The sequence below is a fragment of the Corythoichthys intestinalis genome, chromosome 10 (assembly GCF_030265065.1).
Source record: "Corythoichthys intestinalis isolate RoL2023-P3 chromosome 10, ASM3026506v1, whole genome shotgun sequence".
Lineage (NCBI taxonomy): Eukaryota > Metazoa > Chordata > Actinopteri > Syngnathiformes > Syngnathidae > Corythoichthys > Corythoichthys intestinalis.
In genome coordinates, this window is record NC_080404.1 from 44,565,028 (window position 1) to 44,582,046 (window position 17,019).

Here is a 17,019-nt window from a genome sequence, read left to right on the forward strand (position 1 = left end):
ATATGCTTATGAATAGACAACATTATAAATTAATAAAATATTAATAAGGACAAAATTAAGAATGTAAACATGAATAAATACTCTCTGGTTATGACCTCCAATTATAATAACTTTTTTAAAAGAATGTTTAGTTTTTAAAATTTTGTTTAACTTAGGGCTGTCAAATGATTACATTTTTTAATCGAGTTAATCGCAGGTTAAAAATTAATTAATCGTAATTAATCGCAATTCAAACCATCGATAAAATATTTTTCTGTAAATTATTGTTGGAACGGAAAGATAAGACACAAAACCGATATATACATTCAACACACCGTACATAAGTACTGTATTTGTTTATTATAACATGAAATCAACAAGATGGCATTAACATTATTAACATTCTGTTAAAGCGATCCATGGATAGAAAGACCTGTAGTTCTTAAATGATAATCGTGAGTACAAGTTATAGAAATTTTAGATTAAAACCCCTCTTAATGTTTTCATTTTAATAAAATTTGTAAAATTTTCAATCAAAAAATAAACTAGTAGCTCGCCATTGTTGATGTCAATAACTACACAATGCTCATGGTGCTGAAACCCATAAAATCAGTCGCACCCACGCGCCAGCAGAGGGCGACAAAACACCAAGAAACACAAGTAACAAGTGGACATGACACTCACTGTACTGTCATTTTAATCTGTTTGAGCGGGGCACGTGTTTTAAATACGTCAAATATTTTAACGTGATTAATTTAAAAAAATAATTACCGCCCGTTAACGCAATAATTTTGACAACCCTAATTTAACTCATTGCTTGCCACTGACAACGATAGACGTCCAATTCATTCGAACTGGGAAAAGTGGATTTGAATGCTCACCTTTCATTACCAGTGACGGCGCTTGACGACCGATCCATTTTGATTGTGAGGGGCGCTCGCCCTACAAAGGCTTAATCTCTTATTTCAATCACTTACCGTTACTTAAGCAATCGTACTCATTTCATCTTCCTTTTTTAATTTTAGATGACATAGAAGTCCATTTTTTCTGTGATGGCTGGGAGGCCAAAGGCTCATTCTCGCAAGCCGACGTTCATCGCCAGGTGGCCATCGTCTTTAAGACGCCGCCTTTCTACAACACCTCTATAACAGAGTCAGTCACTGTACACATGCAGCTACGACGACCCTCCGATCTGGAAGTCAGCGAGCCCTTGGACTTCCGATATCTTCCAGATGACAAAGGTGAGCTTTCTACCCTGAGAGTTGGATAACAAGCGTCATCACTCAGTCATGTATTTTACACTTTTTTTTTTCATTTTATGTTTTTTTAGATCCTTACGGCTACAATAAGAAAAAACGCAGTAGAGAGAACTTAATCAAAATGTCAGGGTTGTCAGGTAAACTATGCCTTTGAATGTTTGTTCATATGCAGAGAAAGTACAGTACATGATTGTGACAAATGTGGTTCTGCATTTTTCTAGCGGTTCCGTTTTCTGGCTTGGTGGCGAACAGGCAAAGGGCAGTGCCACTGAATACCAGGAAACACATGCCAGGTAATTTAAAATACCAAATAAACAGCTTTTATGTAGTTTCTTGCAAGAGACTTCAAGTGGAAAGACACAGAATTTCATTTTCTATGTTTAATAGTGGAGAAAAACATAAATAAAGCCAATATTTCCTGCAAATGGGCGAAACAGATGTTGTCAGACATTTTTAACCCCTTAAGTTTATTCCTAGTAGATGTCTAATTATTTGAACTAGGAGTATTCGCAGCGGATGAACCATAGACTTCCCTATCAGTTGACCGGAAAACTTAAAATTCAAATAATTTCAAAATCAAAGCTGCTAGCGACCTAAAACCAAAACAGCCACCTCCCTTAGGCATAAATGAGTCTCCGTGAGCAGCGGCATTAAAAAATTCTAGGTCGTTCCCGAATAAAATCCCGATTAATTATTCTTTATAAAAATATTACAAAACTTAAAATGGCTATAAAATTGTCAGACTTTACGCTAGATCAGACATGTCCAAAGTCCGGCCCGGGGGCCAAATGCGGCCCCCAGCCTCTGTCATAAAATCAATAACGTCTGGCCTGCACACAGACTTAATAAATTGGTCAGCAGTACTGCTACCAGCGTATGAAGTAGCTTACACACTAAATGCTGCTCCTCATTTACCCACTAAAAGGCAGCAGCACTCTAAGCAAAATTACCCTATGTGACTCTTTACTTCCTATTTTCTGAAATGGCGACAATCAACAAAAAAAAGAAAGTTGACTGCGACGGCCGACGTTTCAAGAATAGGTGGAAATTGGACTATTTCTTCACTAAAATACGCAACAACTGTGTCAGCCTCATTTGCAAAAAGACAGTCGCTGTTTTTGAATAGTTCAGTGTGAGGCGATATTACCAAACAAGACAAATATATTGTTCTACGTAAAGGACGTCAGCCAAGGTCGGCCCCCGACATTTTTACCACACCAAATCTGGCCCCCTTTGCAAAAAGTTTGGACATCCCTGCGCTAGATGCACAAAAATCACCAAATGCAGAGATAATTACCTATATTTTCAAAATCGATAGTAATATTTAGCATATCATATAGGTTTTTGGCTGAAATAGCCACTTCAATTTTTTTTTTTTTTTAGTCCAGTTTTGACATAAATTTTCAACAGTTAATAAATCACTTAATTTTCACTTCAGAAACTTAATATTCAAGGAAAGCATGCAGAATTATCTAAATTTTACTCAACAAAAGCAAATTTTGCATTTTCCTTATACAATCGCAACCTATTTAGTTTTGATTCCGATTTCACCATTGCCTCACCACATCTTGCCATTTTTAGATTGAAATGTTACATAAAATAAAACACGTAAAAGTCGATTTTTTTTTTTTTTTTTGTAAGGACGCTGAAATGTCAAAATTTTAGTTTTATGCCAAATCAGGGGCAGTTGTCAGAAAATTACCTGATTATTTCAATGTAAAGTTACGATATTGTGTATGGATACAAATCCAACATGGCGGCCATAACGAAACAAACAGCTTTTTAAGTTGAAAATTCTTATCAATAAATACGTAAATCCTGGAATTTCTATAGAACTCCCTACCCCCTGATCTTTGCAGCATATCTACCCTATCACTTTTCATATCTAGACTGACAACACACCTGTTCACTCTTTCTTACCCACCATAACCCCTAGCTCTGTTATATTTCTACTTCTTTTTATTGTGCTTTTAATTTTTTTATCCCTTTAATACCTTTTTATCGTACTGTGATTCCATGTCTCTTGTGAAGTGTCTTTGCGTGTTTTGAAAAGCGCTCTAGAAATAAAATGTATTTTTGTTATTATTATTATTATTATTAGATATGAATTCAAAACAGTCTAGATTATTGGTAAAAACAAAACAAAAACGGGCAGTTATCATTTATTTTACGTGAACATTTCAAGCGAAAGTTTCGCAAATTTGTCTCCATTCATTTTTTTCACGTTTCAAAGTGCATGCATGGTGCTATTCAATATAACAATTACCTTGACTCCTCGGCCAAATCACTCTTGAGACACTCTTGCCTGCTTGAATGCACTAAAACTTTCGTCCTGTTTCCACCTAAATCTGGCATTAGAACGCAGCGTGTTTGTGTTTATCGCAATGAAAGCAACCCCGACGCTCTGCCTGGCCCGGCCCTCTACGGGAAGCCGTGGCGCAATGTCTGTAGGAGCTGTCTCGTCAACTCATTGTGAAGTCTATGAACGAACATTCCTCCCAGTTCAAATCGATTGGCCATTTCCGCCGTCACTGGCAACGAATGAGTTAAATGTTCATACTATTTTAGCCAGTCAAATGTGACTACAGTCCCTGACAAAAGTCTTGTCGCCTATCCATTTTGTGGAAACAATTGCTAATAACCTGACTTTCAATTATTCGATTGGTTTCAGAAATGGCTCATATGAAAGCTAAGACCCTCCCAAAAGATGTTGAATGTAAAAAAATATATTTGTTTCACTGAAAAAAGAATTATCACTTAATGAAGACATAGAGGTCAAATTTTGGCAAGACAAAAGTTGTCGCCTAGTAGTGTGAAAATTGAACAAAAAATGTACTTTAAATACAAAAATATGTTACATAGCATAAGCGAATTAAGTAGTGGTGGTGTGAGATCCAAATTTAATATTTTGTATGACTTCCATGGGCTTCGGTAAGGATTCATTCAATTTATTGATGAAGTCATCAGGAACATCAATGAAAGCAGTCTTGCATGGCTCACAGTGTTCATCAACATTCTTGGGTTTCGTCTTCCATGCTTCCTCTTTCATCCTACCCCAAACATGCTCAATGATGTTCATGTCTGGTGCCTGGGCTGGCCAGTCCTGGAGGCTCTTGATCTTCTTTGCCTTGAGGAACTTTGAGGTCGCGATTGAAGTATGCGATGGAGCACCATCCTGCTGCAGAATTTGTCCCTTTATGTGGTTGAGAATGTAAGAGGCAGCTAAGATTTGTGGATATTTCAGACTATTTATCTCTCAGAATGCAGACAATTAAAAAACGGTGTGGCATTTGCCGAGGCCCAGGACGAGGATGGACGCTGGAAAAGTGGCAAAAGGTGGATTTTTGAGATGAATCTTCCATTGAATTATACCACGGTCACCGCAAATATTGCAGGAGACCTACTGGAGCCCGCATGGATCCGAGATTCATTCAGAAAACAGTGAAGTTTGGTGGTGGCAAAATCATGGTCTGGGGTTACATCCAGTATGGTGTGTGCGAGAGATCTGTAGGGTGGAAGGCAACATAAATAGTCTGAAATATCAACAAATGTTAGCTGCCTCTTACATTCCTTACCATAAGAAGGGACAAATTCTGCAGCAGGATGGTGCTCCATCGCATACTTCAATATCTACCTCAAAGTTCCTCAAGTCAAAGAAGATCAATGTCCTCCAGGACTGGCCAGCCCAGTCACCAGACATGAACAAGATGAAAGAGGAAGCATGGAAGACGAAACCCAAAATGTTGATGAAGTCTGGGAGGCATGCAAGACTGCTTTCTTTTATGTTCCTGATTACTTCATCAATAAATTGTATGAATCTTTGCCGAAGCCCATGGAAGTCATACAAAATATTAAATTTGGATATCACAGCACCACTACTTAATTTGCCTATATTATGTAACATATTTTTGTATTTGAAGTACATTTTGTGTTCAATTTTCACACTACTTTCTGTAGGCGAGAAAGCCTTTGCCTTGCCAAAATTTTGACCTTTATGTCTTCATTAAATGATAAATCTTTTTTCAGTGAAACAAATATATTTTTGTACATTCCACATCATTTGGGAGGGTCTTGGCTTTCATATGAGCCATTTCTGAAACCAATTGAATTATTAAAAGTCAGGTTATTAGCAATTGTTTCTACTAAATGGATAAGCGACAAGACTTTTGTCAGGGACTGTATATCAGATTGCCCCACCCAATCATCACACATTGGCTACCTACCGAAGATACAAGCTTTAATTGACCCAAGAAGTGAAGCAGGCTTCGTCTAAGTCCCGGGAAAGGTAGCGACAGATTGAACAGATACAGAAAAAACGGTTGGCGCCTGTTTTATTAGCTGCTTTTAACCTTTTTCAAGTAATGATCAAACTGTTCTGTTTCACTGTATTCGCTAATCATATGAAACGGACAGGACAGCTCTGGATGCTATGATCTCCATACTAATATTGGAATAAGTTGGATCACTCAATAGTTTACCGTGAAGATCTGCAAACATTTTTTACATCAAACACTCTCCTGCTCCATCACTAGAGCAGGAGCAAGCAAACTTGACACATGAACGCTATTCTCGTCTCACCCCGTCTTTCCTTTTCATTTTGCTTTTGCTCCTTGTTTTGTGAAATATCGACAGAGCTGTCCTACTCATTAATGTTCCGCTCGGGTTCAAATTGGAAAGGCAGAACCGACGACATGTTGATGTACTGTAGTTGAAGAGTGACAGTGCGGAAGCCCGGCAATGTGGCCATATGACGTCACCACCCTGCGACGTCAACAACAATGGCGACCTACTAGTTAACTAATTTTACAAATTTTATTAAAACGAAAAGATTAAGAGAGATTTCGATATCAAATAATTATAACTCGTACTAACATTTATCTTGGTGGGTCCCTTTATTTATCTATTTATTTATAATGATGCTTTGGGGGGAAAAGGGGAAAAAACTATCTTACATGTATGTCTGTCCAATGCTAAATGCTAAATCTGAATAAATACATTGAATGTATAAAAAATAGGGCTGTCAAACGATTAAATTTTTTAATCGAGTTAATTACAGCTTAAAAATTAATTAATCGTAATTAATCGCAATTCAAACCATCTATAAAATATGCCATATTTTTCTGTAAATTATTGTTGGAATGGAAAGATAAGACACAAGACGGATATATACATTCAACATACGGTACATAAGTACTGTATCTGTTTATTATAACAATAAATGAACAAGGTGCCATGAACATTATTAACATTCTCTTAGAGCGATCCATGGATAGAAAGACTTGTAGTTCTTAAAAGATAAATGTTAGTACAATTTATAGAAATTTTATATTAAAACCCCACATAATGTTTTCGTTTTATTCAATTTAAAAAAAAAAAAAAATTTCAATCAAAAAATAAATTAGTAGCTCCCCATTGTTTATATCGATAATTACACCATGCTCACTCATTGTGCTGAAACCTATAAAATCATTTGGGCCGAAGCACCAGCAGAGGGCACCAAACACCAAAAGACAAGCAACAAGCAGATATTACACTGCTGTCATTTTAATCTGTTTGAGCGGGGCATGTGCGTTAATAACGTGATTAATTAAAAAAAATAATTACCACCCGTTAACGCTATAATTTTGACAGCCCTAATAAAAAACACCAAAAAAAAAAACACAAAAAAATTGGATGTAAATAAGCTCCGCCTCCACTTCGCGGATTTTCAATTATCGCGAAGGGGGTCCCCGTTAACCGCGAAAAACGAGTGATCACTATAGTTACCTGGTCCGATAATTATTTTGATTTCCAAATTGGCATTCGGACATCCACAACAACCACATTTTATGGTGGAAAACATTAAGAAGGGTTTCAATATCAAATTATTATAACTCGTACTACCATTTATCTTGGTGGGTCCCTTTATTTATTTATTTGTTTTAATGATACTTTGGGGGGGGGGACATGTCTTACATGTATCTTTTTCCAATGCTAAATGCTAAATCTGAATACATACATTGAACGTATAAAAAACAAAAAAAAATTTTGATGTAAATAAGCTCCGCCTCTACTGCGCGTATTCTCGATTATCGTGAAGGGGGGTCCCCGTTAACCGCGAAAAACAAGTGATCACTGTAGTTACCTGGTCCAATAATTATTTTGTGTACCAAATTGGCATTCGGCAATCCACGACAACCACATTTTATGGTGCTCTGATCCCACATAGAACTGCTATACTGACATGAACATTCAACTTTTAGGCCTAATCCTGCGAATTGTCTGTTTTTCAGACCTTAACATGTACCCCAAGCAGATGCCATCTACAATGCAGCAACCGCTGTTCCACCAACCCTACCATGCAAATGTTCCAGTCAGCCATTCCTGGACAAACCCTAACCCAGTACTCCCAATGGATACAGTCCCCATCAATCCTTCCAATGTCATGAGCAATTTGTCCCAGCCTAAAAGCAGTCAGCTACAGCATCAAAACCACGGTTCAACTTTCTTCGGTGAAAACAATGTCCTCCCGCAGCTCTCTATGAGGGACCTGCAGTGCTTGGACTCGGTTCCTCAAGTTCCCTTGATGAACCAACCTGAGTCCCACCAGCACTTCTCATCGCAGCACCAAGGGATGGGCTCAGTCTTCAATAACCGAGTCCAAAACTATCCCGAGATGCAAAACCAGAGCTTTCAAAATACGTGCAACAATTTTCCCACCCACAATCCAATTCAGAACACATTCTGCACTGTTTCTGGGGCTGAAAAGGGCACTCATGTACTTGGATCTTTCCCACTTTTGGCAGGGATGGAAATAAATGAATTTCAGAAAGGCCAAGTCGGAAGAGAAACTCTGTTCCAACTAAAGCAAGAACCGCCGATCTCAGTCAAACAAGAGCCAAGCGCGTCTGCCATCGCCTTCCCTGGAGAGCCCCAGGCAAACACGTACACCAACCTTCTCCCTCGTCCATCGAGCAACGGCACTAACATGAACGTTTTCAGGCAAGACGGCAGAAAAAAAGCCCAGCTCGCTCAGCCAAATCTGAAAGACTCTTACTCTACAAACAACTGGACTTCTGAGAGTCACTTCCCAACTTTGGATGACTGGTTAAGAGCTGACACAATTGCACAACACAATGACTACAAGGAATGACAATTAAAAGGAGATGCTCAGCTCTGAAGAATTCTTAACAAAAACTCAAACTGATACTTGTCCTAGGATGCTTGCGGAGTACTTTTGCTTTGGCACGACGTGTGTATTGGATAACAGGAGTGAGAGAACAATTTAATTGGCAGTTCCACGCCCTTAACCAGAGCAATGAATGATTTCAATTCCTTTCATTCCACATTGCATTAAGTGCAAATTGTGCCAGTAAATTTGAATTTTGGGAGAAACGGTGGGGGATTTTGACGTTATCGTGTTCTTATTATTACTTTTGCTTTAATCGGAACGTCACGCATTGCTGATTTGCATATACCGTATTTTTCGGACTATAAGTCGCACCTGAGTATAAGTCGCACCAGCCATAAAAAGCCCAATGAAGAGGAAAATAACATATATCGTATTGGCCCGAATATAAGACGGCCCTGATGATAAGACGACCCCCTCTTTTTCAAGACTCAAGTTTGAAAAAAAGACTTTTTGAACACCAAATTATTTTTTTATACAGAAAATAATTACAGTACATCTGAAACAAATGATTAAAACTATATATTTGAGAGAAAATGCATGTTATTTTGCCTCATTCAAATCTTAATATCTGAACATTTAAATATGTAAACTAAAGTGCAATCACATACGTAAATGAATGGTTTCTGGTTTTTGAAGTGTAAATAAACCAATCTATTGTGATAAAACAACAACATTGCAATAACCATCAAAGTGAGGTCTAATAAGAAACAAATCTGAATATGGAAAAACATTGCAATAAAATAATGCAAGCTGGTTAAACTTGAGAGTAGCTGAGATCTGTCATGACAGAACATCGCTTCAATGATATCTAGCGTCGTGAATGGGTATAATGTCTAGAACGCGAATATAAGACGACCCCCACTTTTTCAGTTGTATTTCAATGCAAAAAAAAAAACACTCTTATATTCGGGCCAATACGGTATACAGTGGGGCAAATGAGTATTTAGTCAACCACTTGTGCAAGTTCTCCCACTTGAAAATATTAGAGAGGCCTGTAATTGTCAACATGGGTAAACTTCAACCATGAGAGACAGAAGAAAAAAAACTGAAAATCACATTGTTTGATTTTTAAAGAATTTATTTGCAAATCATGTTGGAAAATAAGTATTTGGTCAATACCAAAAGTTCATCTCAATACTTTGTTACATACCCTTTGTTGGCAATAACGGAGGCCAAACATTTTCTGTAACTCTTCACAAGCTTTTCACACACTGTTGCTGGTATTTTGGCCCATTCCTCCATGCAGATCTCCTTTTGGGCCTTGTTCTGGGGCTGTCGTTGGGCAACACGGACTTTCAACTCCCTCCACAGATTTTCTATGGGGTTGAGATCTGGAGACTGGCTAGGCCACTCCAGGACCATGAAATGCTTCTTACGAAGCCACTCCTTTGTTGCCCTGGCTGTGTGTTTGGGATCATTGTCATGCTGAAAGACCCAGCCACGTCTCATCATCAATGCCCTTGCTGATGGAAGGAGATTTTCACTCAAAACCTTTCGATACATGGCCCCATTCATTCTTCCATTACACAGATCAGTCATCCTGGTCCCTTTGCAGAAAAACAGCCCCAAAGCATGATGTTTCCAACCCCATGCTTCACAGTGGGTATGGTGTTCTCTGGATGCAATTCAGTGTTCTTTCTCCTCCAAACACGAGAACCTGTGTTTCTACCAAAAAGTTCACTTTTGGTTTCATCTGACCATAACACATTCTCCCAGTCCTCTTCTGGATCATCCAAATGCTCTCTAGTGAACCGCAGACGGGCCTGGACGTGTACTGGCTTCAGCAGGGGGACACGTCTGGCAGTGCAGGATTTGAGTCCCTGGCGGCACATTGTGTTACTTATAGTAGCCTTTGGTACTGTGGTCCCAGGTCTCTGTAGGTCATTCACTAGGTCCCACCGTGTGGTTCTGGGATTTTTGCTCACCGTTCTTGTTACCATTTTGACGTCACGGGGTGAGATCTTGCATGGAGCCCCAGATCGAGGGAGATTATCAGTGGTCTTGTATGTCTTCCATTTTCTAATAATTGCTCCCACAGTTGATTTCTTTACACCAATCGTTTTACCTATTGCAGATTCAGTCTTCCCAGCCTGGTGCAGGTCTACAATTTTGTCTCTGGTGTCCTTCGACAGCTCTTTGGTCTTGGCCATAGTGGAGTTTGGAGTGTGACTGACTGAGATTGTGGACAGGTGTCTTTTATCCCGATAATGAGTTAAAACAGGTGCCATTAATACAGGTAACGAGTGGAGCCTCGTTAGACCTCGTTAGAAGAAGTTAGACCAGAAATCTTGATTGTTTGTAGGTGACCAAATACTTATTTTCCACTGTAATTTGGAAATAAATTATTTAAAAATCAAACAATGTGATTTTCTGTTTTTTTTTTTCACATTCTGTCTCTAACGGTTGAGGTTTACCCATGTTGACAATTACAGGCCTCTCTAATCCTTTCAAGTAGCAGAACTTGCACAATTGGTGGCTGACTTAATATTTATTTTCCCCACTGTGTGTGCGCAAATAGTTTAACAGTTCTATACTTTAGTTATGTGTAAATAAATTGTTACTTTGCGATCAAAAGCTCTATTTGTCTTGTTGTTTATGTTATATTGTAAAAGGAACCACAATTGGTAGTTGATTAAATACTTATTTGCCCCACTGTAAGTCGCACCAGAGTATAAGTCACATTTTTGGGGTAAATTTACCTGATAAAATCCAGCACATAGAACAGATATTTCATCTTGAAAGGCAATTTAAAATAAAAATACAATATAGAACAACATGCTGAATAAGTGTACAGTATTATAATGTTACATGATGCATGAACAACCAAATGCGAACGTGGCCGGTATGTTAATGTAACATAGCTATTAAGCGTTATTCAGATAACTATAGCATAAAGAACATGCTAAAAAACCATCAGTGTCACCCCAAAATACCAAAATAACATGTGAAATGATATAATAATGTGTTAATAATTTCACACATAAGTCACTCCTGAGTATAAGTCGCACCCCCAGCCAAACTATGAAAAAAAAACTGCGACTTACAGTCCGAAAAATATGGTAGATTTTTGTCCATTTGTATCTTTCAAACAACATTTTTTTTGTCAATTTAGCCCAATTCAGTGCTTGCTGAAAGGCTCATGAATTGACAAGGTACGAAAAATTTCCTAGAAGGAAGTTGAAGGAAGCACAGAGTTGTGATTTTCCTTAGTAATGACTATGTCACACCAGTGATCACTTGTGTTGTGTTCTCAGAGGTTCTTCTCGGAGAGGCAAACAGATGTTTGACTGATAGAAATGTGAGTATTATGTTGTTGGTTTCTTCATCTGACTCAGGCGTTTTAGTTTTTTTTTTATATATACTGTATATAGTACACATGACTAATTAAGGACAAACACTTGCTCTTGCTTCTCCGGTTTTCTACATGTGCGCCTTTAAGAATTGTTGACTAGGATATTTGTGGGGGTTGTTTTGCTGCAGGATCCGATTTTAATAAACAATGTCACTCATTGCTTTTTTTCAGTGTTAATGGGTAGTTAACTGATGAATGTGTCAGATTCTTCCACTTAATATAAGGATATATTACTATTTTTTCGTATTGAACCCATACATCTGAAAGTCGGTCATTTTTCACATAAATCAAGAAAAAATTTCTTTCAAATAATGTTTTGAACAATATTCTTGTATTAAAAACATTTCTACCAAACAAGTTTTTCTTTTAAGATGAAATATACAAACTTTTTGCTTAAAAAATGTCTGTTAAGCCTATTTTCAGCTAGCTATTTTTCTTATTTCAAAGAAATCTAAGTGAGTAAAATCGACTTGAAGCACTGTAGCAGTAGCAAAGTTAGTGGAGTGTTCCCCATCTTCACAATATTGACGTCTTTTTACATTACTTACAGTGGCTGCTGCTGGCGGGGGAAAAAATTCTAATATCCCTCGTCTTTGAAGGGACGGGGGAGGCGTCATGTTGTATGTCTGTCAGGCTGTGAATGTGTGTGTGTGTGTGGGGGGGGGGGGGGGGTTCAAGTTATTAATAATACCTTTCATATTTGGCGAAATGGAGTCAGGGCTACATAACTCACCAATATGAACCCAGTTAATTGATAGGCTAAATGATTAATGCAAAATAAATCTGTATTGACCTGTGGCTACTAACTTTCACATGCAAATTTATAACGTCTTAATCCAATATTTTTTGTTAAATCTAGTCAAATATTTTTTGCCATCTTTTTTTCAGTGTTAATGGCTAGTTAACGGTTGAATGTGTCAGATTCTTCCACTTAACATAAGCAAATATTACTTTTTTTTTTTTATTGAGCCCATACATCTAAAAGTCAGTCATTTTTCACATAAATCAAGAAAAAAATTCTTTCAAATAATGTTTTGAACAATATTCTTGTATTAAAAACATTTCTGCCAAACAAGTTTTTCTTTTAAGATGAAATATACAAACGTTTTGCTTAAAAAATGTCTGTTAAGCCTATTTTCAGCTAGCTATTTCTCTTATTTCAAAGAAATCTAAGCGAGTAAAATCGACTTGAAGCACTGTAGCAGTAGCAAAATTAGTGGAGTGTTCCCCATCTCCACAACATTGACGTCTTTTTACATTACTTACAGTGGCTGCTGCTGCCGGGGGGAAAAAAAACTTCTAATACCTCTCGTCTGTAAAGGGACGGGGGAGGCGTCATGTTGTATTTCTGTCGGGCTGTGAATGCGTGTGTGTGTATGTGGTGGTGGTGGGGGGGGGGGGGGGTTCAAGTCATCAGCCAATCAAATGTGCATTTGACTAAAAAAAAAAGGACTGGCACATTCAGCAAGTGAAAAGAGGTCAGTGTGAGTCTAAACATTATGAAAGTACAGTAATTCACTTAATAATGGTCGGATATATTCTATTCTTAGAACATATAGGAAGACAATCCAAATGACCCATATAACTGAAGTCATTATATAATGCAAACAAGGTTGCTTAAAGGTTGGTGGGGATAATTTCAACATCCTGAAAAGTTGGTAGTGTTATGTCCCTACCGTCCCTATGCAAACCTACGCCCTTGCACACACCTAGACATTTCATAAGAGAGTGAGACAATTCATGTACAATATGTATTATTTTATATTATTTAGAAATTATTTTATGTATGTTATTGATATTAATATTTTATTTCCATCTTTCAAACTATTCTTTAAAGATCTAATGATAACAGGCATTTATAGGGTTTTATATACACTTATTATATTAGAGATGTCCCGATACGATATTTGGATCGGATCGGAAGCCGATATGGGCAAAAAAATGCGCATCGGTATCGGATCGGAACACGGGAAAAATTCCGATCCAGACTTCCGATCCAGTTTTTGTTATTCCGGTCCGGGTTTTCCAGCGCACCGATTTACATAATCCATTCCAGTTTTTGCTTCGGTTTCCCTAAAATCCGTTCCGTATCTTACGGCACACCTTCAACACACTACAGTTACATTACCGTCTCCCAATTTACCGTGAGACTTTATCGGTAAAAATGTCAGCTGTGTGGGATCATTTCTCCTTGAAGGATGACAAAGACGAAGAGGCAGAGAGCAACATATGCCACGATAAAGTCAATCGTAGTGGTAAAGCTGTAAGAAGTTTTAATACAACTAACCTAATCAAGCATTTAGGGAAATACCACCACAAACAATATGAGGAGTATGTTAAGAAAACCAAAGACAAAAAGAAAGGTCCTACGCAACTAACACTGGCAGAAACTTTTGCAATAAGTGACAAACTGGCACTCGACAGTCCCAAAGCCCAGGGAATAACAAGAGTCATTGCCGAAGAATTCATTCTGGATGACAAGCCATTATCTCACGTGAGTAAAGACGCACCATCCAACACGCGATTCGGCCGTGGAAGATTCGAGAACGATTCACAAACATCCAAATTCCGATTATTGAAATATGTCAAGTAAAGCTGAACTAATACACAGCGTGGTCTTCAGGACGCAATGAGAAACTGACCGCATTGCGTCCCGAAAGTAAACATAATTTGTCTTAGACCCGGGTAATGCCAATGCTCAACTCACGGCTTTAGCTCAACTCATGCCGCTGGATAAAAAACACAAAAATACCTGACTGCTGCTGACAGCCGCTACAAACTACGTCAACGTCGTTTTACTGGAGATAATAGATATCATATGTATATAGAACTAGATGCTACACGACAGACTCAACTGTGTTAGCAATATTGAAGTATTGAAAACCAGATGCGTTAGTAAACAGCCGCCATCTTAAAGAAGAAGACTTCCCTAGTAGGCTGTTGTGAACCTTCCAAGCGAACCTAATTAACTTTTTATCTAAAATACTCCTAAATCGGCAAAATCTTGACTTGAATCTATCTTCAAAACAGTTTTAAAACTTTCACATGTCGAAAGTAGACAGAAGGGAAATTATGGAATAACGGGAGCAATTTTAACAACTTTAACAGTTGATTCGCAAAATTAAATGAATCGAATGTAGTTTAAAGCTGCTGATACAGAATGGGGACTTGAGTATTTTATTTACTGTTTTAAAATGTTAACTTGATACTGAAATAGTCGTTTATTTAAACCTGAGAGGCTTTTTATACAATTTTTGTAACTAATGCACGAAACATTAAAAGCATCTAATAGCTTGGGGGATTTGTGGGATTTTCCACTGAGGTTGTTGGTGTGTTTTGCTTTTTTAAGACAGTTTGCAATATTATTTGCACGTTTTACTGACTGACTATGCCATTTCTGTTTGTTATTTATAATGTTTTGTGTTTGTCACTGAATAAACAGGTCAGTTTCTTGTTACCAACCGTTGTGTGTTATTCAAACTCACCTAATTCAGCTGGCTAGTTATTATCAAGAGTACTAAAACCTTTTTCAACATGAGTCTGACAACTAAGTAAGGAGGCTAAATAACTTTAAACTAGGGCTGTCAAAATTATCGCGTTAACGCGCGGTAATTAATTTTTTAAATTAATCACGTTAAAATATTTGACGCAATTAACGCACATGTCCTGCTCAGACAGTATTCTGCCTTTTGGTAAGTTTTACAGCAAGGTTTTTTGTGCTGTCTAACAGCGAACTCTTTTGGTCGCTTTGCGACATGGTTTATTGCTTTCTTGCCAGTTCAATATGGCTGCACGACGTCTCGGGCTGACGCCTACGTTGTAATGTTGTGCTTATATGATCCTTGGACAAGATTTGTCCGTAAGTATGGTTGATGTAAAGAATGTACATATTATGTTAGTAAGCGAAATGTTATATTTTTTGTATGAGACGCTTTTTGTTTATGTTTAGTGAACCTGTATAGCGTGCTAAGCTAACGTTGTTGCTAATGCAATGCTTGTGTACTTTTTTTTGTAGTTTCACTACGGTCTAAAGAGGACAGTGGTTTGAGGCCATTTCATTAATAAATCAGATGAAAAAGAAAGAAGTCTGATTATTAAGGCGTCGTTCACTAGCTGTCTAGCTTTGGAAAAAGTAGACGCTTCGGAGTGAGGACAGCACAGACAGATTTAAATGACAGTAGAGTGAAATGCCCACTACAGTCCTTATGTACCGTATGTTGAATGTATATATCCATCTTGTGTCTTATCTTTCCATTCCAACAAATTATTTTACAGAATATATATATATAATTTACAGAAAAATATAGCATATTTTATAGATGGTTTGAATTGCGATTAATTGCGATTAATTACGATTAATTAATTTTTAAGCTGTAATTAACTCGATTAAAAATTTTAATCGTTTGACAGCCCTACTTTAAACTTTAACACATGCTCAGATAGGTCGGTATCGATATCGGCTAGTATCGGTATCGGATCGGAAGTGCAAAACAATATCGGCATCGGATCGGAAGTGCAAAAACCTGGATCGGGACATCCCTATATTATATACAGTATACACACAAAAAATGTACCCGTATGTTAAAAATGAGGAAGGTGACTCTACATGTTTTTTCATTTTACTGTAATTTGAATAAATTGTGTGTTTACTCAGGGTTAAGTACTTAACTTGCCCATTCTTAATAAATACTATTTCTTTTAGACAGCACGTGTAAATATTGTTTACAGTATATCCACACCAAAAGAAAGACAGTGCTTCTTTTGAATATGAAGACAACACAATTTTTTGTCATGATTGAATTCCTAAACAAACTTATCTTTGACTATCCAACAATAATTTGCTAACAACACAACCGGTACAAGATGTTTTTGTTCTCTCTCTACCACATTGCCACGAATTGTGCCAACAAAGAGCTATTCTTAAACTGTTCTCAAAAATATTGCAAGTTCCTTCGCTCCTGCAGGATGCCATTGCAGAGATCTTGAGTTTTTTTTACAATGCATACTAGCCTGAATGCAAATGGTCATGTTAATAATTACTGTATGCAACATTTAGCATTTGTCTCTCTGAGTCTTGCTCATTGCACCGCGTTGTTTCTTATCATGTTTTTTTTCTTCTTCTTTTCTAACCCTGTTCCGGAAAACACATGCCAGACCTGTTGGGCCACCCATTTCCAGCCAAGCCCCACCTCATCTGGCGTTAGTTCCTCACCTGCTCCTTTTTTGAAGCCTGTCACACTCACAAGTCTATAATAAAT

The 17,019-nt window shown here is 37.6% G+C and overlaps 1 protein-coding gene across 1 annotated transcript in view; it reads left to right on the forward strand.

Annotated features, from left to right (window-relative positions):
- rel (v-rel avian reticuloendotheliosis viral oncogene homolog) overlaps positions 1-12,145 on the forward strand; it is a 51,299-nt gene extending 39,154 nt beyond the window's left edge. Inside the window, exons 8-11 of the mRNA XM_057848982.1 lie at positions 1,005-1,220; positions 1,310-1,375; positions 1,460-1,531; positions 7,511-12,145. Coding sequence (XP_057704965.1) covers positions 1,005-1,220; positions 1,310-1,375; positions 1,460-1,531; positions 7,511-8,370 — 1,214 coding nt within the window. The 3' untranslated portion in view covers positions 8,371-12,145. The remainder of the gene's footprint in view (positions 1-1,004; positions 1,221-1,309; positions 1,376-1,459; positions 1,532-7,510) is intronic.
- Positions 12,146-17,019: the final 4,874 nt, after the last annotated feature.